The sequence below is a fragment of the Triturus cristatus genome, chromosome 10 (assembly GCF_964204655.1).
Source record: "Triturus cristatus chromosome 10, aTriCri1.1, whole genome shotgun sequence".
NCBI classification, from domain to species: Eukaryota; Metazoa; Chordata; class Amphibia; order Caudata; family Salamandridae; genus Triturus; species Triturus cristatus.
In genome coordinates, this window is record NC_140593.1 from 1,248,282,979 (window position 1) to 1,248,308,698 (window position 25,720).

Sequence of the window (25,720 nt, forward strand, 5' to 3'; positions counted from 1 at the left end):
GTGGCATGAGGTATAGGATCTTGGGCAGGAGGGACATTATTACGGCTGCTATTCATCCTGACCAGGAGATGGGACCCCCATGCAAGGACTGAATAAGAGCGCGTACAGTGGCCAGCAATGTGGAAAAGTTATGTGATAAGGATTTGTCAATGGCAGAAAATAGTTGTACACCCAGGGAAGAGATTCCCTGTGTGGCCATGTGAAGGGGATTGTCTTTGCTAGGTGTGATTGCTTGTCCCGCGGATTGGTGAGACTAAGGGCTTGGGATTTGGTGACGTTCACTTTGAACCCTGAGGCTTTCCCGAATAATGTAAGTTCCTCCAGCAGGAGGGGCAGCGACTGGCGAGGTTTGATGATAGCTAGCAGCACATCGTCCACGTATAATGCAATCTTGTGGGACTGACCACCCATCCAAACCCCTTCAATGAGAAGATGCCTCCAAATGCGTCGCGCCAGTGGCTCCATATATAACGCGATCAGGAGTGGGGAAAGGGGGCACTCCTGTCGTGTACCCCCTGAAATAGGGAATGCGGGAGATAGTGAGTTATTAACATGCACTAGTGCCACAAGTTCTGCGTAGCTGGCAAGATTCATTGGTGGAAGCGGAGGGGGGGGGGTACAACTCCTAACATTAATATTTTAAATTACAATATTCTTTTGTGTTTCTTAAAGATGAACAAACTTTTACACATTTTTCTGTACTTTAATATGCGTAGAGCTCTGTCCCGGTGGTGGATACCTCTGCCTACATGTGAAAAGTTACTAGTAGTAACTTCAAACTATTGACTTATTTTTTACATAATTGTTACATTTATTTAAATATATTAAATAAGAGGGGAGGAGCCTAGCGCTTGACCAAGATGGCCGCGTGAGCCTTGAGCTCCCGCTACCCTCGCGCCCTCCTGCAATTAGCCTGTCCTAAATCCTGATTTTCATGCACGGCATCCTGCAGATGAGTCACAGCTGGGGCGACTGACGTTATCCGGGCCAAGATCGCCCACCGGGAACCGAAGTTGTGCGTGGCGGAAGATTGCGGCCTACCCCCGACCGATGCCAGGGGCTTGCGGTGGCAGGATGCCCGGCCACTAATTGAACAACAACGGCCTTGGGAGGAGTGAACTGACGGACGGACGCCGCTGCACTTTCACTTTCGCTTTCTCGCCCTTTGTTTGCTCAGGGTGGGGAGTGCTCCGTGCAGGCCCTCTATTGTCTGGAAGACCTCCACACGGTCCTGACTTGCTGCTGAAGTCCTAGTTGACCCGGTTTCCTCTAGCGGAGTGAGGGACGTCCTTTTGCGACTGACCGTCCTGCTCTTCGAGATGTCGACCAAATCAGAGGCGGACAGGTCGAAGTCTAAGACTACCAGGCGAGGCGGCTATACCCAATCCAATAATATGGATCGTTATGCCCAACAGAAGGGGTCGCCTGGTGGATCGGGACAGTCGCTGGAAGCGCAGAAGGCCGATTCATCCCCGGCCTCGGAGTTATCATTGCAGGACATCAAGGGGGCGATAGATGGGATGCAATCTTCGATTGGCCGGCAGTTCGAGACCCTGGCGCACAAGGTGGACATGATCTTGGTTGATGTCAACTTTATCCGCGCGGACCTGGGCAAAACCAACGAGCGGGTCAAGTCCCTGGACCTCCAGACTACTGGCCTCGCGGACGACGTCTCGGAGCTTCAGGCCGAGGTTCGCAAGTTACGAACCGCGAATGACCTCTCCGCCCGCCGGCTCGAAGACTTTGAAGGTCGGGCCCGGCGCAACAATGTGCGCATTATTGGGGTCCCGGAAACTTCAGAGGAGCTCTCCGTGGATTTACTTGTCGAGGACTTGGTGGTGAATCATCTTGCGCCTAAGGGCCTCGGCAAGTTTTTTGCGGTGGAGCGGGCTCACCGAGTGCCTGGCGGACGGCCTAAGGTGGGAGCTCCCCCGCGGCCGATTGTCGCCCGGATCTTCCATTTTCGAGATCGGGACGCTATCCTGCAAGCATCGAGGGTGACAGGCCCGGTGCCTTTTCAGAATGCCTCCGTGAGCTTTTACCCTGACTTCACCCAGTTGGTGCAGAAACAGAGGCAAAGTTTCCTGGGGGTGAAGCGGCGGCTTAGGGATATGGACCTGAAGTATGCCATGCTTTTCCCCGCCAGGCTGCGTGTGGTATATGAGGATCGGACTTTCTTCTTCGAATCACCGGACATGGCAGGGGACTGGTTGGATGCACTCCCTCGGCGACAGCCCGGCCGGGACAGCGTGGATGGGGCGGAAGGCGACCGGGATGGACAGAAGTGATACCTCCAGTGTCGGCCTGTTTTGATTCAGCCCCGGACAGTGACTCGCACCTTATTGCAGTAATGGAAGGGCGGCGGGGGGAAGATAGGGGCTCTTTCCTCCCTTGGGGTACTTTTTGTAGATTTGTTTTTGATAGGGCGACAGGCACACTGCAAGTTGGGGGGGCTTTGTAAGCTGACGCAGGGGTGCAGGGTGGGGGGGGGACTCAGGATGTTGGGGTTGTTGTTTGGGGTTGTTGTTTTTTTTTCTTGCAAGGCGTAGCACTGACTGTCAGAATTGTCCGACTGTGGTTCTCCGGGGGGGGGGGGAGGTCTCTTTGTGTTCAGGGATGGGGGATAGGGGCTTAAACATAATTAGCTGGAATGTAAATGGCTTAGGGGATCGTATTAAATGGGGGATAGTCCTGCAATTTTTTAAACGGACCTCGCCAGATGTGGTCCTCCTGCAGGAGACCCACCTTATAGGTAATATGTGTTATGCACTTAACAGAAAGGGCTACAAATTCATTGCCCACTCGGGGTTTTCCTCGGGATCCAGGGGTGCGGGCATACTTGTCAGAGCTTCCCTACCATTTGAGGTTGACTCCACTATTGCTGATGATAGGGGGCGCTTTGTGGCCGTGGCGGGGAGGTGGGAGGGCAGAACGTTGGTATTGGTTTCTGTCTATGTCCCTCCTGCCCTGCAGGCCTCCATGTTTTTTTTTTTTTTTTTTTTTTTTTGAAAACCTTTATTGACAGTTCAATAAGAACAAGTATGGGCCTACAACCCCCCAGGGCCGGCCGCTAAGCAATCAGAGCAATAACAACAGGTATAAACACAGGCAGCACTTCGGGGAGCAAAATCGTACTGCTAATACTGTGAACAGCGTAAGTAGGGCACCAGGAGAAAGAGGTTTTCATTTTATGATGAAACAAGGCAGAAGGATCAGGTGACAAGCAATTTTAAAAACAACGATCACGGATATGCGGAGTAATGAACGTTAGCGATTTACAGCAATCTATTCGGTCAATGGCGCAAACACAAGAACATCAGGATGGGGAAACACATAGTATACAGTTGCGCCCGCAGTCACCCGCCAGAACTCCCCAAGAACACCCCGGAAGTTGTGAACACATGGAACGGCAACGAGGCATAGCAAAAGGAGGTGTATCACGCTGATCCCAGAAAAGAAAACAAAAAGAATTAGAGAAGAAAAAGGAGGCCATGGAAAAAAAGATGAAAGAATACAGAATCCCCTCCCTCAACCCCCCACCCTGCACCTCTGCAGATGAGTACGGCCCCCCCCCCCCAGCAGTGTGCCTGTCGCCCTGGAACCAGACCCGAAATGTAGGAGAATAGGGAAAAAGAAGTAGGAAAGGACCCCCACCAGACGGGGGGGTAGAGAAAGTATTTATAAACTGGAGGAGGGCCTTCATAACAGACCCCCGGCTTCTCCCTCCCGCACGGTAAGGTTCCCCTAAAGTGAACAAGGAACAGCACAAAAACAATCTTCTCAAACCTCGATGGGGAGCATTATGCACCTATTGTGCCAGTAGCCACGTCAGGAGAGCACACCACCCCAAGCCCGCCCGTCCACTAGGCGACCACCCCCGAGGGGCCAGCCTCATCCCTGACCACTCTTTGGAATTCTGCCCATGCCAACCCCTCGACCCAGCACCATACCCAATGTTCCTAGGCAGAGGAATGTCCAACAACAACAGAGAAGCGACGCACACAGGTGGGGTGGAAGTCTCTGAGCATCAACACAGTCCGCCGCTTGAGGAAACAGGCTTCCCAGTGCTGCCCTAGGATCTGCTCTGCACGCAAGGTTCAGGAAGGCAGAAGCAGCCAAAGCAGACATTAGTTGCTGGAGTTGTCTCTGGGTCGCAGGAGGGCATGCACGGGATGAGGCCACCACATCCCACTCAGGTCCGACGCCTCCGGGACAGATCAGGCCCTCAGAAGGTCGAACACACTGTAGCATACTGGCCGGGGCGTCCAGTCGTACACTAACCTCAGGGGTGGCCGCCACAGCGTCCTCCTGCGCGCAGTGTGGGTAGACTCTGTGTTCGTGCGGACAGGCGGGCCGCCACTGCCCCAACTCCGACGCCACACCATCGAGCTTACTCCCCAAGATCACGAAACCATGAACCAAGGAGGAGTGAAGAGTACCAATAGCCTCGAGGAGGTCGCCGTACCCCAGCTCAGCTCTTTGTGATCTCGCTGCCACACTCCCAAAAATCGTACGCTCACAGGCCCGCTGCGGCCCAGCGGACAGGATGGTAGACTTCATCGACCCAAGATGGCCGCCAAGTATGCCCGACCCTCACCGGGGCCGGGACCCCGGGACAAGCGTCGCGATGTCCACGTCGCGGGTGACCGGGTTCCGGGGGCAGGCAAAAAACTATCCGTGGTCACGGGCAACAGTCGTCCCCACCACGGACCAGCTCCCGTAGAAATCCGGGGGCGGCCCGCAATGATCGGGGCAGGATACGGACGGCGGCCGGGCAGCTCACCAGCAAGGCAGAGGCAGCCACCGGAGGATCTAAGATTTGCGCCCCCGGTCATGTACACGGTCCGCTACACTGGGCAGTAGAAGTGACCACGCCGAAATGTAGGCCGAGTTTGGCACCGCTCCGGTGAGCCGACTCCACCCAGTCACCACCAGCCGCTGTTGTCGCACTGCCACCCGGCCACGGCGTCCACTCGATGTCCCGGCTCCAGGGTCGCACAGGCCGCAAGGTTCAGATGCAGTTTTCTCCGGCGATAGCTCTGCTAGAAACCTCGGAGTCACACAGTCGGGAGCCCCTCTCCTTCAGAAACACGACCACGTAGCACAGGTTGAGGATCTCAGGCAGGATATTCGTGCGGGATGCGGAGGTTCACGGAGCCGGGAGTCTACGCTGCCGTCCCGGTCGCCATCTTGGCTCCTCCTCCCCAGGCCTCCATGTTTGCTGATCTGGGCAAGGCCTTGTTGGGACTCCCCGAAGGGATGCTAGTGGTGGGAGGAGACTTCAATGCGGTTGGTTCTGGAATGCTCGATAGGTACCCGCCCAGAGACATCGGGGGTGCTCAGAAGTGGCTGCCCGACTTTATTGATACTTTTGGTCTGGTAGATTGTTGGAGGCTGCGGCACCCCACTCAGAGACAATATACTTTCCATTCCGGGGCCCACGGGAGTCTCTCTCGGATTGATTATTTGCTCACTCTGGCGGCACACGCCTCTTTGGTATCTGAGGCTAGGCACATGGCACGGGGCATATCTGATCATTCACCGGTGTGGGCCCGTCTGGATATTGGCCGGGTGGTGGGGGGCAGGGTGGCTCCCGTTAACCCCTGGTACTTTTGTGACCCCCAGCTGCGCAGCGCGTTGCTGAAGACAGTTGACCACTATTTTCGAGATAATCAGGGCTTAGTTGAATCCGCGGTGTCCTTGTGGGAAGCTTCTAAGACTGTACTGAGAGGGGAGGCTTTGTCCTTGGTAGTGGCCGCCAAGCGGCGGAGGGACGCCGAGGTGATACAAGTAGAGGACGAGATAGCGGCTTTAGAGGTGGCCTTGGAGGGGGATGTTGCGGCGTCCACACTGCATAATTTGAGCCTGAAGCAATTGGAATATAGGGATCTGGTGACAAACGCCGCCAAGACCCTCAACAGGGAGCAGCAGGGTCGATTGTATGACGTTGGTGATAAGGCCGGGAAATTGCTGGCATGGCTGGATAAAAAGGAGCGTGTTAATCGTGTGGTGCCGGAGTTGTTGACGGATGGGGGAGAGGTTGTCACTGATCCCGACGGTATAGTTCGGTGTTTCTCGGACTATTTTCGTACGGTATACACCTCGGTCTCGGATAGGCCGACTGAGGACTCATGTGATCTTCTGCGTGACATCGCTCTGCCCTGCCTTTCTGCCATTGATAGGGAGGACCTCGATGGTGATATCACTGTAGACGAAGTGGCGGGTGCTATCCGTGCGTTGCGCTCCGGTAAGGCTTCTGGCCCAAATGGTCTGCCGATAGAGTTGTACAAGCTTTGTCCGGATAAGTGGGCTCCTCACCTGCGCGCCATGTTCGTGGAGGCGCGGGGGCATGGGTTTCTTCCGCTCGATCAACGGCTGGCGACGATTGTGGTAATACATAAAGACGGAAAGCCCCGGGATAAGTGTGGCTCCTATCGGCCGATCTCACTTCTCAACGCCGAGCCGAAAATCCTTGCCAAGATTCTCGCTAACCGCCTGGTCCGGGTGCTTGGCGACTTGATCCACCCGGATCAGTCGGGCTTTATCCCGCACCGTAACACTGCACTAAATCTTAGACGCCTCCATGGAGTGATTGCTAGGACGGGCACGATGCGAGAGCCGGCTATTGTGGCGTCCCTCGATGCCACGATGGCCTTTGACACGGTGGAGTGGGCATACCTGTGGGCTGTGCTAGCCAAGTTCGGCTTCGGGCCTGGATTTGTGGGATGGGTGAGGCTGCTCTATGAGGGGCCTCTTGCAAGCGTCGTGGTGAACGGGCGGGCGTCGGCACCGTTCGAGCTCGGGAGAGGCACCCGGCAGGGTTGTCCCCTGTCGCCGTTGCTGTTCGCCCTTGCTCTTGAGCCGTTGGCGGCGTGGATACGGTGGCACCCGGATATACGTGGGATTCGTTGGTCACCTGACCACGAAGACCGTATTTCACTCTACGCCGACGATATTCTGCCATACCTTGCCTCGCCCAAGAAATCTCTGATAGTGGTTTGTGACGTCTTGACATCTTTCGGTAGAAACTCGGGCCTAGTCATCAATTGGGGGAAGTCATACTTGTATGTCCTGTGTGGGGATGTCCCGCCTGCCCGCGCAACTGCTCGATCCAGATAGCCCAGCAGGGCTTTTTGTATTTGGGGATCTATATTTCCACCGACCCTATTTTACGATATGAGAAGAACTTGCTCCCTCCCTTGGCGCGTCTGCGGCGGGATGTGGCGGGCTGGCGGCGATTGCCGCTTTCCCTCCTTGGCCGTGCCGCGCTGTTCAAAATGATGTCCCTTCCCCGTTTCCTCTATGCTCTGCAGAATACCCTTGACTTGGTCCCGGCCAGCTATTTCCGTGAGGTCGAAAGCCACCAGCGCGCGCTCTTGTGGGACGGGCGTCCGCGTATAGCGATCGCTAAGTTGACGCTTACGTGGTACGACGGTGGTATCGCGCTTCCAGACATTCGACGTTATTACTGGGCCACACAGTTGAGCGCGATTAACCATGGTGTATATGGTCCGGCGCTGAGCCCCGGCTTCGCCATGGACTGATGGTTGCTCCGTGGGGGTAATTACCACAGAGCATTGTACTCGAAGTCGTCGGACTTCACCCTTACAGGGCCCACCAGAGTGGCCATTCATGTATGGAAGGTGGCGACGGACTCGCTGGGCTGGAAGGGTAAGCTTACCCTTGCCACCCCTCTGTTTGACTCCGATATTCTAGGGAAGCTTTGGCATACAAAAGGGTTCGAGAAATGGGACCTGATTGGCATATCCAGGGTTGGAGACCTTTTGGTTAAGGGTAGGAAAAAGTAATTCGAGGAGTTGCAGAAGGAATACGAACTGGGGAGCACGGAGTTCTTCCGATATGCTCAAGTGCGCCACGCCTTGCGGTCAGTCCTTGTAGAAGGGGAGAAGGTGCCCGAGTCCTCTCCGTTGGAGGACCGGATCCTGGATGGCCATATGCCAGAGAGCACGATTTCGCTCATTTATAAGAAACTTATTAATGTTCGGGGGGATCTTCTTCTAGGGTTGCGCGATCAATGGACCAGGGATGGCCTTGAACTAGATGATGAGGATTGGCAGTATGCAGTTTCTTCTCCCAAAGAGGTCGCTATCCCCGCGCGCCTGCGGCTGGTGCAGCTTAAAATACTCCATAGGGTCTATGTGATGGGGCCCAGGTTGGTCCACATGGGTTTCTCTGAGGAGGGCTTATGTAAGAGAGGCTGTGGTATGGTGGGTACCTTCCTACATATTATTTGGGAATGCGGTGCGATTATGGAGTTTTGGAGGCGAGTCCACGAGGTGATGGGGGAGGTGACGAGAATTGCCATGCAGCCTGAGGCGCGGTGTTGTCTCCTGAATGTCTGGAGTCCTACTGACCACAACGCGGCACAGACTCAGTGGGTGACCCTTGGGAACATGGTAGCCAAGCGCGATATTGCTCGGCTGTGGGGCTCTAATAGGCCTCCTACCTTGACAGCGTGGATGGAAAACATGGACTGGAGCATGTTTAGGGAGAAGACAGCGTATTGTGCTCGAGGGCGCCCTCGGAAATGGCACTCTGTATGGGGGCCATGGAACCAGTACAGAGGGGACATATGCCTGCCCCCAGACCCGGACCCGCCTGAGGAGCAGCTTTCCCCTTAGCTTTCTTTCCGGCTTTGAAGTTCTTGCTGATATGTGTTTGTTTTCTTGAGTCTCTGCCTTTCCCTCCTTTCCCTTACTATAGGCCTGTGTCTGTTGGACGGAATGGGGCTCGTCCCCCCTGATGGGAACCTCTTTTGGTGCTTACGGTACTTAACGCCTTGTTTGTGTTTTAGGGTTGGATTTATGTTTATTCAAAACAGAACCTTTGACTCTCCTGTCAGTAAAATGTGGACGCAAGCATGTGTTGAGTCTCTAAAGCTGCCGTACCTCCGGGTTGTCGGCTGAATAAAAAAATATATATATATATTAAATAAAAAATACTTTTAAACAATTTAGTAAAACAAATTACGCCTAAACTAAAATGTTTGTATTTACATATTTATCAGAAAAAAATGTATGTATCAATTTGAAATTCATTAAAGAAAAATTTAAAAAAGTATTTTTATTTTTAAATCAAAAAGGGTTATTAAAATATTTTAACTTTAAAATATTTATTTTTTAACATAGATTTTTTACATTCAGTTTAATTTCGATATTTGTAAAAAGTCGGGATAAATTACTTACATTTACCATTATTCTCTACATGGTTCTATTACAAGTCCCTGCCTCCATTACTTTCTATGGGAGGATTTTGCAGTATCAATGGTTGGCAATGTGTGTTGCTGTACTACTGCTCCTTTTTTGGCTGTAGTAACTTCGCATTCCACAACATTGGCCTACCTCCTGTTCCAGGGGGTTGAGACATTGGTTAACTTTACATGTATCTCAAAGTAGTAAAGCTACTCAAGTGTGTAAGAATGAACGTGCATGTTTAGATTTACTCGCATGTACGTTTACCTTTTGTGAATCAGCCCCACAGATTTTACAAGATAGAATGAGTTACTTACCCAACTTTGGGTGTGGGGAAAAAAGGACCGTACGTGGTGAATTTAGCCACCAATGTTAACAGACGTTTCACTCTGGATGGATTCCTACAGTCCAATAGGGTCTAGAAATCTGGTCTGGAGCAACACAGAACTCATGCTGCTCATCTCCAGTTGGACAGGTGACTGGTCACCTGAGCATCAAAATGTATCGGTATGTGAGAATGATGAAGGAAGGAGCAGGGCGTACATGGTTGCTGTACTAAGGATTTTCAATCCTACACAGAGTTTACATGGATAGTTGTTCAGAAGTTACACGGCAAGTCGCATGGAAAACGGGAACTACCATCAACTGTTATATTTAGTACCAACAGAACATTACAGGTGTGCATCAGGTATTCAAGGGGGTCCTTCACAAGGTTGCGGGTAGCCTTCTAGGTCATGTAAAGGGAGTGAGTGTTCCAGGAGTGCCAGTGGTGGGTGGGCTGATGACGAATATTTGGGACACATAGCGAGTGGGGGTTGATTGACCACTAGATTGGTGTTGGGGGATGGTTGGTTGGAGGGTCATGCATTGTTGGTTGTTCAAAACATAAAGACTGGAAACATGCAAAGGGTGTGCCTGTTCCAATGTCAACTTTAAGCTAGTTCCAAGTTGGAGTTGGAGCATGTGTCCTGGGGCAGGTTCAGGTGTCAGTGCCCTGCTGCAGTATTTCCTTTAGCTTTATACAGCATCCTTCCAATCTTCCCTATCCCTCCTCCTCCTCCCCCGTCCTAATATCTGCATTGTGTGCCATTAGAAGCTGGTAGATATGAGATTTATATGCTACTCTAAGTTGTCCTCATCTCTTTCTCATACAGCTATCTGCGTGGACGGTACATTTCACAAGTATGTCTTCACTCCTGATGGCAACTGCAACCGGGAAGCGTTTGACGTGTACCTGGACATCTGTGATGATGATGACTTTTGAAGGCTGTATGAGCGAACATTGTGCCTTGTCTGCATGTGGTCCACTGTGGAGTATGTGGCTCTGGGCAGGCAAAAGTGGACAATGCACCCTGTCTTAAAGGGGCCCTCCCTGAAATGTGGGAATCTGGGCCCAAAAAGCTGGATATTGTGCCCTGTAGGGACAGAACCCACCCTGAAATGAGTGGCTTTGGGCATGGAAGCTGGAAATTGTGCCCTAGTGTGTAATGTGTGGCCCTAGGCCGATCTCGGACCTCAAATTGCCACCAGAATGCAGGCGCCTGCAGATTTCTGGCCTAGCACTGCACCATGTGTTGTGTATAATAAACATGTAGTCTGTATTGCCTCTCCATGTGCTGCGTGGAACGATATACCTGGACCACAACACCTTCCTCCCACAATGGACACTTCTACAGCATGGATTTTGTTCTTCTGCTGCTTTGTCGCTGGATCCTGGTTATTAAATAATACTATCCTGTGAGCATCACACGCTGTGTTATCTGTGACAAGAGGCTAATAAATGAAGATAAAACACAGGATCCTCTTGGCGTTGACGCAGCTGCACTTTTTATTTGTTGGCCATCACTGGGTTGTCGCGCAACAGACTTCCTAACTGATAAATGAAGCGAAGAAGTCCTTTCATCTTTGTTGTATTCTGTCTTTATTTGCTTGATGGCCGTGTTGTTTTTTAAGTGACATTTTAACATGTGCTCCCTTGCAGTTACCACACAGTTGACTGACATCTCTTTAAAGTGAACATCATTTTGAGCGGTGTTAAAGTGAAGATGTTCAGTTCTTATTGTGTGTTGTTTTAGTTTACTTTTTGTTTGGTACACTTGGTTCACCCCGGTCTTTCTAATCCTTCAGCTAATGTATATTTAGCATTCTTGACCGCTTTTATTTTTTTTTTATAGAAAACTTGGATAGGCCAGATCAAAAGTCACCAGAGCAAGAGTAATACACTGTGTTGTAGAAGGCCTCAAAGGAAAATTGCCTCCCACTGGTTCCTGTAAGTTTACGTTGATGCAAGCTAAATGTATGCCCTTAATTTGAACCCATTTGTTAGTACAATATTACATTTTAATGTTTGGATATCTGCATGCACAGACAATGAGCTGTAGTTTTTCAGGCGGTAAACTGTGCACTGCTTTATTATTTGCTGATGTAAGGCTTTGCTGACAAACATTTGTTGGCCATTGGAGCGTTTGCTGCACACAAGTAATGCCAGAAGAGCTTTACTTTAAAATGTAGACAACACTAATAACATTTGTTTAAGTTTCTCAAATTGTGTTTGAAGCAGAAACAATCAGAAAGGCTTTAACCTGGCTGGGCTTGGACATAGGTGGAGGCTTGTATGGCAAGTTACTGTACTGTAATCCTATGGAATCTTCCTCAAGAGGTACGGCTACAGCTGTGACGCTCTGGCATAAGAAGAACTTTTAAGAGATGTGCAGTGCCACATGTTCAAACTCTCCCTTCCTCTTGGTAAGTCATCATTGACTGGAATCATTTGTTTGTGCAAAAGACAGTCAATAAATCCCATTTCCTGTTTCTTCTAAGCTGTACTACCAATCGTAATTCATGAAAGGTACATTTTCCCGGAGACGTTACTTGCCTGTAACATTAGGTTCGAGGCATGTGGGCTGCTGAATTCATATCTGTGCATAGATCGCCGCCTAGTGTTGGGTCCGGATGTTTGCACGTTGTTGTCCTGGAAGAGTCTTCGAAGTATCACGAGATAGGTGACTCCTCCCCTGGACCACAGTGCGCATGGGCATCTTCTCCATCCTTAGATTGTTTTTTTCCGCCATTGGGTTCGGATGTGCTTATCTTAGCTCAAGTTAGGAAAATTTAGTTTAAGGCCAAAAGGCCTTTAGTTTTCGTCGGTACTGTTCCCGTTCGGTATCGACTGCTTTCTTAATTAGTTTAGAAACTTCTTCCAGTTTTTCGGATCCGTTTAATCCGAACATCGACCTTACATCGACGATGGAATCGAGGACCCCATTCAAACGGTGTCCTGTATGCCACGCCAAATACCCACACGTCGACGTCCACCCGGTATGCAACAAATGTCTCTCACCGGATCACGACGAATCGAAATGTATGGCCTGTGCCTGATTCCGATCGAAGAAGACTCTCCGGAATCGACGGGCAGCGAGATTAGAAGCGCAGCAATCGGCGCCTGCCCCGGCCAACATCTTCATCACCGAGGACGAGGATGTTGAGAGCGTGGAAGAAGTAAACTCCAGCCCCGCTTCCGAACACGATTCCCGATCGGAAGACGCTGATGAAGCGCTTTTTCACAGGGAAGAAGCCGTCGACGAGGTAGGAGACTACGATGAGGCCTTTGGGGCCGAAGAAGATGGCTCTAGCGAAGAGCCAGGCCTACCCGTCGATACGGAGGCCGTCAAAGTGCGTCATTCTACGGCTCAGGTCGAGGGCTCGCCTCCGGGCCTTACCCGAGATCAATCCCAAAGTACTTCGGCCCCGCCTTCGGGCCCGGCCTCGAACATCCAGCACGAGCCATTATTACCAAAGACGACTGGATTCCCTTCAACGAAACCGAAACCAATCGTCGCACCAGTTCCACCGAAACCAAAAGTGAAACTGGCAGTGATCGTCTCGAAGCCCTCGAAGACCTCCACTCCTTCGACGCCGACACAGACCATCGGCTCCGAACGCACTAAGAGGGATTTCGGCGCCGAACTCGCTGCAGCGGATATCGGTACCGACCCTAAAAGGAAGGCCCTCGGTCCCACAAAAAGCGCCTCGGCCTCTGGCACCGAAGCAGTCGGCCCCGACCACCAAAGTCAAAATGGCCGCTCCATCTAAGTCCACTTCGAAAACGGCGACACACGTCAAGTCATCGGCTCCGACGACCGCTGATACCTCTCTTCGGATCTATGACCCTGTGGCTCCAAAGCAGTCGACGCCTACCTCTACGGTACCGACCGGCACCAAAGAACCTTCGGCGTTCTCGGTGCGACAAGTCGCGGCGTTGTTGCAACACATCAGGGAACGGGCAGCCCTCTGATCCACGTTGGGCCCCGACACGGACAAGGCTCCAAAAGCACCCTCGGCACTAACCAACATCACTTTTGGTTTGCCGCCATCCACGGCGCCGAAAATGTTCGAGATCCGAACTCGTGTCCGCCAGACACAGTCCCCATCTACTGGACACTCACCTTCTGAGCCTTCACAGCCACAATTCATCGATGCCGAAACTGGCAGACTGATGCTCCGCAAACGGAAGATCACGCCAGAGAAGGCCTTGGACTCCTACAGAATCCCTCTGAAGCACAAATTGCCAGCAGAGTCGGAACCGGTTCTGTATGAACGCTTGCACACCTCCTATCAGGATCCCCAGTCCTTTTCTCCTACGCCCTCCGAAACATACGCAATGGAGGACTACATGGGTGATGACACCACCTACCCTAGGGATATCGATCCTGAAGAGCAGCAGGACCCAGATCAAGCATGGGATGACCCTACAGACCAGGGTACCGCAACAGATACCCAGGACACGCAGCTTTACGGCGCCAAAACATCTTCCACAGAGGACACTGCTGCCTTCAATGACCTCATAGAACATGCTGCAGCCAATCATGGAGTACAACTCCACTCTGACACGGTTGAGGAAGACTTCTTAGTGGACACTTTCGCCTCCTCCGAGAGAACTGTCAAAACTTTGCCCATGTTAAAAGGTGTTCTCAAACCTGCAAAGGACATTTTCAAAGAAACAACCAGGGCACGGGTGCTAAACCCCAGGATTGAAAAAAAATACAAACCTGCGCCCGGAGACCCTATGTACATTAGAGGTCAGTTACCTCTGGACTCCATGGTGGTTGCTAACGCTCGCAAACGAGCCCACTCGCAAACAACAGGTGATGCTCCTCCCCCAGACAAGGAGTCCAAGGTGCTGGAGACCTCAGGCAAGAGAATTGCAGCTCAAGCAGCAAACATCTGGCGCATTGCCAATACACAGGCCCTCCTGGCCCGCTATGATCGTTCACACTACGACACGCTAGAATCACTACTCCAGCATCTGCCAGATGAATACAAAGAGGCAGCGGAGCTCCTCATCAGAGAGGGACAACTTCTTACCAACGCATCCATTAAGTGCGCACTGGATGCTGCCGACACAGCAGCAAGGGCAATTAACACCAGCGTCATGTTACGACGACACGCTTGGTTAAGAATCTCCGGATTCAAATCAGAGATTCAAAACAACATCCTGAATCAGCCATTCAACCCCGACTACTTATTCGGCCCAGAAGTTGACACCACCTTAGAAAAAATAAAGAAAGACACTGACGCTGCGAAGTCAATGGGGGCTCTGCAAACGCAGACATTTCGTAGTGGCTCCTTTCGTCGCCCCGGGAATAGGGGAGCAGCTAGAGGACAGGGGTCACAGCAACAATACACTAAAGGGGGCACACAAAGTACCTACGATAAAACCAACAGAGGTGGATATCGTGGCTCCAGCACCAAGGGCAGGGGACGTGGTTACGGCAACACCAGGTCCTCACCCAAGAACAAACAGTGACGCCCTCTCCCTTCCCCCCGACCACATAACACCTGTGGGGGGAGAATCCAGCGGTTCCTATCCACGTGGAAAACCATCACCACAGACAGGTGGGTCAGGGACATTATCCAGCACGGTTACTGTCTCGAATTAACCTCCACTCCACCCAACATACCGCCAAAGCACCGTCCTATGTCCGTAGAGCACTTAGCATTATTGCAGCAGGAAGTGCTAAGTATGCTGCAAAAGGGTGCAATAGAGGTCGTGCCCGTCAACCAGCAGGGGACATGGGTGTACTCTCTGTATTTCCTAATCCCAAAAAAGGACGGGTCACTCAGACCTATACTAGACCTGAGACCCCTCAACCACTACATTCTGTCAGAGCATTTCCATATGCTCACCCTACAGCAGGTTCTCCCGCTGCTCAGCCAGGGAGACTTCCTAGCCACACTAGACCTCAAAGATGCGTACTTCCACATACCCATACACCCATCACACAGGAAATATCTCAGGTTCACTATTCAGGGAAAGCACTATCAATTCAAAGTCCTCCCCTTCGGCGTGACAACAGCACCCAGGGTTTTCACCAAGTGCCCAGCTACAGTGGCTGCACATCTACGGAGACAACACATTCACGTCTACCCTTACCTGGACGACTGGCTTGTTCAGGCAAAGTCAGCCCAGCAATGTGCCAGCCACATGTCACTCACCATTCACCTTCTTCGCAGTCTGGGATTCTCACTAAATTACCCAAAATCACATCTCCAACCCGCACACGTACAACAGTACCTGGGCGCGACCATAGACACTCTGGAAGCCACAGCTCAGCCAAATTTAGTGAGGATCAACAGCATGCAACTGCTGATCTCAAAGTTCAAACCTCAACGCTCCCTTCCTGCGCGAGTGTTCATGCAGTTGATAGGCATGATGGCCTCCTGCATTTTCATAGTCCCGCACGCGAGACTACATATGCGCCCGCTTCAGGAGTGCTTGGCACGTCAATGGAATCAGGCTCACGGGAAATTAAAAAACCTAGTCTTGGTGAGCGGTCGGGCATACAACTCTCTGCATTCCAAGAGCCTATTCCACAAATAATACTGACAGCGGACGCCTCTCTCCAGGGATGGGGAGCTCATGTACTGAGTTACACAGTGCAGGGACTATGGACGACACAACAAAAGAAGATGCACATCAACGTTCTGGAACTGATGGCTATCTTCCTCGCCATGAAGGCATTCAAAGTACACTTGTGCAACAAAGTCGTGTTGATCCGGACGGACAACATGACTGCCATGTACTACATACAGAAGAAGGGAGGAACACACTCTCCACAGTTGTCTCATCTGGCTCAGAGCATGTGGAAGTGGGCCATTCAGAGGAACATATTCCTCATGGCGGAACACCTCCCAGGCAAGGACAACCAGATGGCGGATCTGCTCAGCAGATACAGCCACCAAATGCACGAGTGGGAGCTACACCCATCAGTACTCCAACCGTACTTCCAGCAGTGGGGTCATCCAGAGATAGACCTATTCGCCACAAACGAAAACGCGAAATGCCAAAGCTTTGCCGCCAGGTTCCCACATCCACAGTCGCAGGGCAATGCGATATGGATGAACTGGTCCGGCAGATTTGCGTACGCTTTTCCCCCAGCGCCATTAATACCGCTGGTGGCACGCAAACTGCGACAGCACTCACTGACACTCATCCTAGTTGCTCCAACGTGGGCGCGCCAGCCATGGTACACCACCTTTCTGGAACTTTCCGTGGTGCCGCATCAAAGGCTGCGGATAAAACCTGCACTCTTAACGCAGAGCCATGGCGAAATTCAGCACCCAGATCCGCAACAGCTGAACCTGGCAATCTGGCTCCTGAAGTCTTAGAGTTTGGCTACCTAAACCTGCCACCTGACTGTATGGAGATCATCAAGGAGGCCAGGAGACCAACTACCAGAGCTTGCTATGCAGCTAAATGGAAGAGGTTTGTCATTTACTGCAACAACAAGAACATTAACCCGCTAGACGCAGCCATTCAAAACATAATCTGTTACCTCTTACACCTATACCGATGCAATCTGGCATACACCTCAATACGTACCCATTTAACCGCAATAGCAGCCTATCTCCAAAACAGGCAGCACCTCTCTTTATTCAGAGTGCCTGCCATCAAAGCCTTCTTGGAAGGACTTAAACAAGTGATTCCCCCAAGACACCCACCAGCACCGGTGTGGAACCTCAACTTGGTCCTCACCAGACTAATGGGCCCACCCTTCGAACCTCTCCACTCATGTGAGATTCAATTCCTCACCTGGAAAGTAGCTTTCCTAGTAGCAATCACTTCGTTAAGAAGAGTTAGTGAACTCCAGGCACTAACCATTCAAGAGCCATTCATACAGGTTCACGCAAACAGGGTCGTACTACGTACCAACCCCAAATTCATGCCTAAAGTAATATCGCAGTTCCACATGAATCAAACTATTGAACTGCCTGTTTTCTTTCAAAATCACCAAAATGTCGCTGAGAGAATGCTCCATACACTAGATGTAAAGAGGGCCCTCATGTACTATATAGACAGAACTAAGGACTTTAGGAAAACAAAACAACTTTTCGTTGCCTTTTCTCCACAACACAAGGGCAACCCCATTTCCAAAGCAGGTATAGCCAGATGGATCGTTAAATGTATTCAAATTTGCTATCAAAAAGCTAAACGCACATTAACGATTCCCCCACGAGCCCACTCAACACGAAAGTTAGGGGCGTCCATGGCTTTCCTGGGAAACATTCCTTTACAGGAAATATGTAGAGCAGCCACATGGTCCACTATACATACATTTACCAAACTACTGCGTAGATGTACACTCAAAACAGCAGGCAGCTGTAGGACAGGCTGTTCTCAAAACTCTTTTTCAGACTGCTGCAGCTGGCACTGGTAGCCGCCGCTAATAGGAGGTACTGCTATGTATTCTATGCACAGATATGAATTCAGCAGCCCACACGCCTCGAACTGAATATGCTACTTACCAGTATGCATCTGTTCTTGGCATGTAGGGCTGCTGACATTCATATCGCCCACCCTCCTCCCCGGCGCCTGTAGCAGCTGCAGCTCTCAGAATTACTGTATAGCATGGTCATCACTTACTGTATCTACTCCATCATTGCCACAATGGCGAAAAACAATCTAAGGATGGAGAAGATGCCCATGCGCACTGTGGTCCAGGGGAGGAGTCACCTATCTCGTGATACTTCGAAGACTCTTCCAGGACAACAACGTGCAAACATCCGGACCCAACACTAGGCGGCGATCTATGCACAGATATGAATGTCAGCAGCCCTACATGCCAAGAACAGATGCATACTGGTAAGTAGCATATTCACTCTTCGGCTTTCGTTGACCACCAATGAATCAACTGATCTCGGTAAGGGCATCGGCTAGGAAATAAGTTGAACTGTTCTCAAAGCACAATGACTCAACAAAGGATGTGTTAATAGTATTAAAACAAAGAGTATCCTGGATTATCTGTTACTCCTACTGATGTGGGCCACCGTTTTTTCTATGCGACCGAGCTGCGAGAGTATGAAAGTCTATGCTGCACAGGTATTGCTAGGTATGGTACTCTGTTAGTATGAACTCTTGTGACAATGTAAGGCTATGTGGGACAGGAAGGGTTGCATTCTGAACAGGCTCATCCATGACAGGTCAGTCCTCTGGAGTGGGGTCTTTCTGGCATTTGGATGTGCTTGGCACAGTGTGGGTACGATGTCTTCCTTGGCACCTTTAACAGTAATGTATGGAGAGGCGGCCTTTATTTGTGTTTTTATCATGGTGTTGAATGAGACGGGAGGGTGGCATATTTATGGAGCACACAATACTTACTTCACCTTTTCTGTTTGCTTTAGTTGTAGAGTGACGGGAGTAGGCGTTTCACCCAGTGTGTCAGTCGGCTGACCTGGTCACTAACACTAATGGGAGGCCACCAGTTCAGTGACAGCCTCTAAATTCACTCCCTGTTTTTCCTCGTCCGCTCTGACGTGATTGCACTTTATGGCAGTGCCAGAGAGACTCCCACAGCCAATCAAGGGCCTCTGTTGCCTCACTCACAGATTCTCTAGAGAAGGGAGAGGAAGTTGAGAGGTACAAAGTCGTATGAGAGACCCTCACTTCAAGGCAAAGAATCGCATCTGAAATAAGAGAAGAATCCAGCGAGCACCGGTCCCTCTGGCACGGACACAGGTCCATGTCTCGATCAGTAATCTTTGGTTTGAGAGCATATTGCTGACATTAACGGGCATACTTTCCAAAGAATGAGGCTCAAACTGTTCTTGGGAAATCTTTAAAGGATTCTATTAAAGCAAGTGGCTAAATTAGAAGAAAAATTGATGAAAAGATCATTAATAAGTTTAATAACGTATACAATCATCCTCTCCACCCCAGGGAGCAGAGCGACTGGCTGTGTGGGCCCGACACTGATCATGCACGAGTGCTTGGAAGAGTCCTACAGCACCGGATCTTTATAGATGCACAGACTGAGGACTTCAGTGGAGAATTTACAGAGTATGTGAACATGGGAAAGATGTTGGTGCTCACAAATGACCCTTCTATTGTGCAACTCCCACCGGCTACTGGCGTTTATGCGTGCCCTCTCCCCTATATGGAGCACTCGCCTGGGCTTAAAAAAGTGTGCAGACGCTCATAACTACCTCTCTCAGTCCCAACCCTCTCTTCAGCATTAGGCCAGAAGGGCTCTGCTGGACAAAAACTACTACTGAAAAATGACAGATCCCTCTCTGCACTTGGGAAGCTGCAAATACAAATAAAACCAGAAAGTTCAAGATGAATTTAAAGGTAGAAAGTAGGCAAAGGTGCAAGCAGAGCCCAAGTGCCAAAACCAAGAAGCATTGACAGTGACAATATGTCTGGATTTAATGTGCTGCACTCTCGCAGGCAAATTGCTCACCCTGCACTCACATGGGCAGAGTCCTTTATCTCTGATGAATTAGGAATAGGAGTGAGCACCAAGAAAGGAGATTGCCTGCTCCGGTTCGATGGAACATGGGCGCAACGACAAGAGGAACGAAGCATGTAAGAGAGCATGTAGGGTTGGAGCAGAGCTGCTCAGGAGAAGTGCTGTGTGTGCTGTACAAAGTGCCTTAAAGCATGATCCATTTAATCACTGAAAAAGATATGAGGAAGTCTAATTGGGAGATAACAAGCGCAATGAGGTAAATCAAGTAACAGAAATGTAGTAACAAGTGGCGGCTGCATTTTGTATGTGAAGGTGGCAGACCCGATACTTGGGAGAGCTAGGGAAGATTGTGTGACTATAATCCGTGCTGGATGATGAGCAGCCTGGATCGCCCGCCTTCTCACTTTAATTCAGAGGCCAGGAAGAGTCTCTTCAAAATGGTCTAACACGTCCCAACAATACTTTTTGGCATGTGGATAGAAAGTAAGATCAACACTTTTGGCCAAAACCAATCTGGCTGGGACCGGATAACAATTCCACATGCCCTTCCTTTCCGCAATGAACAAAAGTCCAGCTTTAGGCCCCTCTGATCCCCGAGTCTTAAAGGGGCCTAACAAGTAGCTACAAGCTCTGGGAATAATCAGTCCGTCTATACTGTTAACACCCTAATGTTCCTTTTTGAAGCCTGGTGGGTCCTGGAGATCACTTTTGGACTACAGAAACCTCAAGCAACACTGAAACATATGCAGTCCAAAGCGCCTACAGTGCATGTCTAATGACAGCAACATATACAACAGTACAATTGAAGTGGCTAATGCTGTTTTTCACACGAAGTATCACATCTGAGTCACAATACTTGACATCCCTCACATTTGGCGGGGCACTATACTCGTTCAAGTATGTACCCCCAAGTGTGTAAGAATAGTCCTGGGATCTTAATGTGAATCCGTGTACTTTTGCAGAATGATCCACGTGCAGTGCCGCATTAATGACATTTGCATAAGTGATGATCACTCATCTGAGCATCTGCTGAATATAGATACATCACTCAACTGAACATCTGCCATATATAGATACGTCACTCAACTGAACATCTGCTATACGTAGATACGTCACCTAAATGAACATCTGCTATACGTGGATACATAGACCTACCGCACAAGTCAAAGACATGACCGCTGTAGCCCCAATACCCACAAGACAAGTCGTCACCGAGACTTGAGTACTCCGTTCTAGCGCCCGGCGCATTACATGGGTACAAAGGGCCTGGTAGCGACTAGTTCTGATATTCAGTTTGAAAATAATCCAACATTGAGAATTCAAGAGATTCTTGAACATCGACCACCTATTCCACTTACACCACAGATGAAGCCTCCATGTGAGTACCACGAAGTGCTTGGTGCCCAAAACCAGCTGTGCAGGGCTGCTGGCCCAAAGCAGAGCTAATCACATGCTTGTGTTACAGATGAAAGAGCTTTTGAAGATAAGGAGTTTATCATTTGAAACATTTGTGTACAACCACTGGAAAATACCTCTGCATCGATAGCAACAACTAGAGCTCTGCTTAAAGCATTACAGAGGACAGACCTTTGAGTTCCCCCATTGATTGTTCGCGATTCTTCATTTTGCACGCAAAGGTACAGCATAGATCTGAAGCGTCGGGGTCTGATGATTACAAAGACCCAGGCAAAAACAGTAAAAGCTGCAAAGATTTGGGCGCAGCGGGTGGCTTTAAAAAGCCCTTCCATTAGTATGTCCAGCATACAGGCACCAAAGTGTGACAACCCAAGTAACTCCACTGTAAACACAGCTGCTACATCTACCTGCTGATATCCACCATTTTGTCATCCATCCATTCCTTCTTTCATCCATCATACAATCTTTCACCATTTCATCCATCTGTTCACACCTCCATCATCCATGCATCCATCCATCAATTGACCTAACCGTCCATCAATAAAGTCTTTCTGCCATAAATTGTTCCTTTTGTCCACCCACCCATCCATTCATTCATCCTCTCAGGTTTCCATTTATTTTGCCACCCATTCATCCTCTCAGATTTCCATTTACTCTGCCATCCTTTGCATCCATCCAAGATTTCCATTTACTCTGCCATCCTTTCCAGACACCCATCTACATATCCTTTCACCCATTCATCCACATGTTTTCACCCACTTATCCTTGCACACATCCATCCATCCTTTCACACACCTATCTGTTCACCCACCCTTTCACACATGCATCCATCCATCCTCTCACCCACTCATACTTTCACTCATCTATCCATCCTTTCACCCTCTAATGCAGCCACTCGTCCATCTTTCGATCTCTTTTCTAACACTTTTCTAGCAACCCACCCTTCTTTCTTTCTTTCTTTTCAATAATCATAATCTATTTTCTGCCAGGTGGCAGATAAGAGGCCCATAAAAACAATCCTAACCGTGCTGCAGCAGCTCAAGCAGGGGGGTTCAGTACATCCTTGGTGCAAGGGAACCGGCGTTGGCTCTAGGCAGCACAGAATGCACCAGCGCAAGGAGACCGCAGAAATGTGCCATACCGTATACATATGGTGCAAAACTGCTGTCTCCCGTTCACGCAACACAGTGCAGCGACTTTGCTTGATGCCCCGCATGAAATGTTAGCATGTGTGCTCCTTTGTATCTACGAAGCCACGCAAAGTGCCTTTGCAAGGCTTCGGAATTGCCAAAAGGGGATTATGCATCGGGACGCCTTGTGCTTGGCCAAAATATCATCTTTCTTTGGAGTGCTCTTCACACACCGACCTGGTACTTTGCGCCTCTTCTGACATTTCATGCGAAGCAAGTTTCTGTTGTGTTTGATCATCTCTTGACGGGGGGGGAGTGGGGTTTGATCATCTCTTGACAGGGGGGGGGGGTTCAAGGACAGGACTTCATGGGCTTCTCCTAGTGATTTTGTGACCCATTTGTCTCCCTGCCATTCGCAAAGGGTGGCCCTAGCTGTATTTGATATTATCACTTAGGAAGTTAGTGACAGATTTGAAAGTCCGTTGTTTGATCAGGGTACAAAGAGACAACCCTTGATATATCTGAATTTCAGAGCCATTGTTGGGGATATGGTCTCCCTTTCTCACTGCTCTTAAGATCGCCTCTTTCTCCTAAAAATGGCGCAGACATGCAAGAATGTGCAGTGGAAACTTTGGGTCTGGCTTGCCCCTTCGTTCTCGATCCATGCGGATGCGCTCTGTCCCATTGCGTTCGAGTATTGGTTCAATTAATTCTTGTACAAATTATTTTACGCCTTTTCTCTCTTTCAGAGCAGTTGTGGGAAAGTACCCCTTTTTGGCATGGTCACTCTTCACTTTTTGCCTAACTGATGCAACTTTGACTGAATGTGCCCTGGGTTCCCGCTAACCAGGTTCCCAGGTCCTGTGTTCTTTCCCAAAACTGTACCTTTGTTATGCTTCTTATGACCATAATGTTTTAGCGGATGATGTGAGTGACTGTCTCCGGTGTCTCACAGTGGGGTACAGCTGGCACTTTTACTGTTTTGAGTCCTCTGCCTGTGAATGTTCTTGATCCTCGGATCCCTTTCATGTCTCACTACAACAATTTATTGTCTCCACTTGAAGCCCTTGGGAGATTACCTCTGTCTCTGGGTTCACAGCCCACTGGAGAAGGCTGCAGTCAGTGGCTGAGTGTATGAGACTGATCATGCTAAATTGATTCCACTGTTATCTTTATGTCAGACTTAGGAGAGATCCCAAATGGAGCTTCAGCACGCGTTTGAGCCGTCAGTATACGTTCCTGGACACAACCAGCTGATGGAAACCAACCGGTGTTTGCTTGTGCTCCAGTTCAGAGAGCGGCCTGTCTATTCAGGCTGGACTCCTTCTTCACTTTAGTGGTGGAGTGGGCAGAACGATGATGGACTGAATGCAGGTGCAGAGTAAGTACCGCCAGCTGAGATGTATTTAGGCCTCCACCCATCCCTTTATGTAGTATTGCTACAGACACCGTTAGCTGTCTGTCGCTGACAGCGCTGCATAAGATGCTACGACCCAGATGTTCAAGAGAGTCACAGAACGCGAAACAGCCAAAAATGCTGTCCTGCATTACGTGACAAGGAGGGATCAGGAGAGCACTTTATCTACAGAGATATGGCTCTCTCCTTTCCTCTCACCAGCGGCGGCGCAGACTTCAGCTGCCATTTGCCAGGCACACACCTTAGAGCCATAGTGCAAGGGTGCGTGCCCGAGTCCGTCATGGGTTTTGTACTGGAAGGGTATCCTTCCAGTGCAAAATACGATGTGTAGGCACACCTTAATCTTTTCGTACTTTGTATGTGTGCTGCGCACTGTAACACGTACAAAGTCGGAAACGCAAGGAGAAAAATACAACATTTCTTCTTTTAATGCCTCTTTTCAAATAGTGTTTTCTTTCTTTGTGTTAAACCCTGTCTGCCATTATTAGTAGATAGTGTTTTGAGTCAAAAGGCATGGGTGGGGGTGCATGGGAACGCCCATGTGACGCCCCCTTGGTGCTAAGTAACAGAAAGCGTTACTTTTAGGGTACCTTCCAGTGCAAAACAAGTTTTGCACTGGAAAGTAAATTAGAAAAAAAAAATGTGTGCTGGTTAGCGTCACTTTTGTGATGCTAACCCAGCTCAAAATGTTTGTAAATCTACCCCTACGTAGAGCAGACTTTGGGTCAGCCTCGTACTCACGAGTGGATGAATTTTTTGTCTATCTTCGTTCTCTGCTCTCTCATTGGCTGGCTTCCCATCGTATTCTTTTCTCCTTGTCCTTCAAGCATTTCTTCTTTACCCTCCCTTTTGATTATCTGACTAGTATTCTTCAACTGCTGATTTCACCGAACTACTCTTTTTCTGCAGCCCATTTCTTCTTTAGCACTGCAGGCGAATGAACATCTTGAGTACACTCACCGTCTTTCTCTTGCTCCCCCCACCCGGCTCTCTGCTTTGAGGGTGACTGGAAACTTTGAAGGTACTGACTAGTTTTTTGGCTCTGGACATTTTAGATTAAGGCCAGTGACCAGTCCCTGCAAGCATTATGAATCCTCTTAGGAAATCAATTCACTTAATGTGTTCTGCCGTCTTTTCTGTTCACAGCCAGTACCAGGAGCACCACAAAAGCACCAGTAAAAGACTGGCCGAACCCTGGTCGCTCTGCCTCTTCACTTCTCATTGCTAATTGAAAGTTGCAATTAAAGTGAGTTACATATACAATGAGCCTCTGTGTCTTTAGTGCAGGCTTGATTTTCTCCAGTTAATTATCCATTTTCCAGTCGCCTACTGCGTAAACTGTAATTCGGTATTATTAAGGAGGAAATGTACATTCCATAGTAAGACGGGGGGGGCCATCGTTATGCAAGCTCAAAGGCTCACAACTAATTTTGAAGTTGCACCTTTTAAATGATAAAGTTGACATTTTAAACTTCATGGACCTTAGGGGCACATGCATCAATGGAAATTGCGGTTGCAGAATCTGCCCCTTTGTGACTGCAATTTTTGCATTTGGGATGCAGCACCCCAAATGCAAAAATCACTATTTGAGTAATCGCTAAATTGCGATTGCATTTAGGGAATCGCAAACTGTGGTTTAAGAAACGCAAATTACCATCAACTCAAAGTTGATGGTAATTTGCGAAAACTTTCAAAAATGCACAAATGTGCATTTTTCCAAGTTATATGTTGCACATATACATGTTAATGGACTTGTAAAGCTCGACAGCTGCCCCAGCAAAGAGGTGTCCCAACGCT

At 49.6% G+C, this 25,720-nt stretch overlaps 1 protein-coding gene across 2 annotated transcripts in view; it reads left to right on the forward strand.

Annotated features, from left to right (window-relative positions):
* Window positions 1–11,114, forward strand: part of WDR45 (WD repeat domain 45) — a 114,162-nt gene extending 103,048 nt beyond the window's left edge. For both annotated transcript variants that reach the window (XM_085629927.1, XM_085629928.1), the window contains one exon: window positions 10,367–11,114. In XM_085629927.1, coding sequence (XP_085486053.1) covers window positions 10,367–10,476 — 110 coding nt within the window. In that variant the 3' untranslated portion in view covers window positions 10,477–11,114. The remainder of the gene's footprint in view (window positions 1–10,366) is intronic.
* The last annotated feature ends 14,606 nt before the right edge of the window (window positions 11,115–25,720 follow it).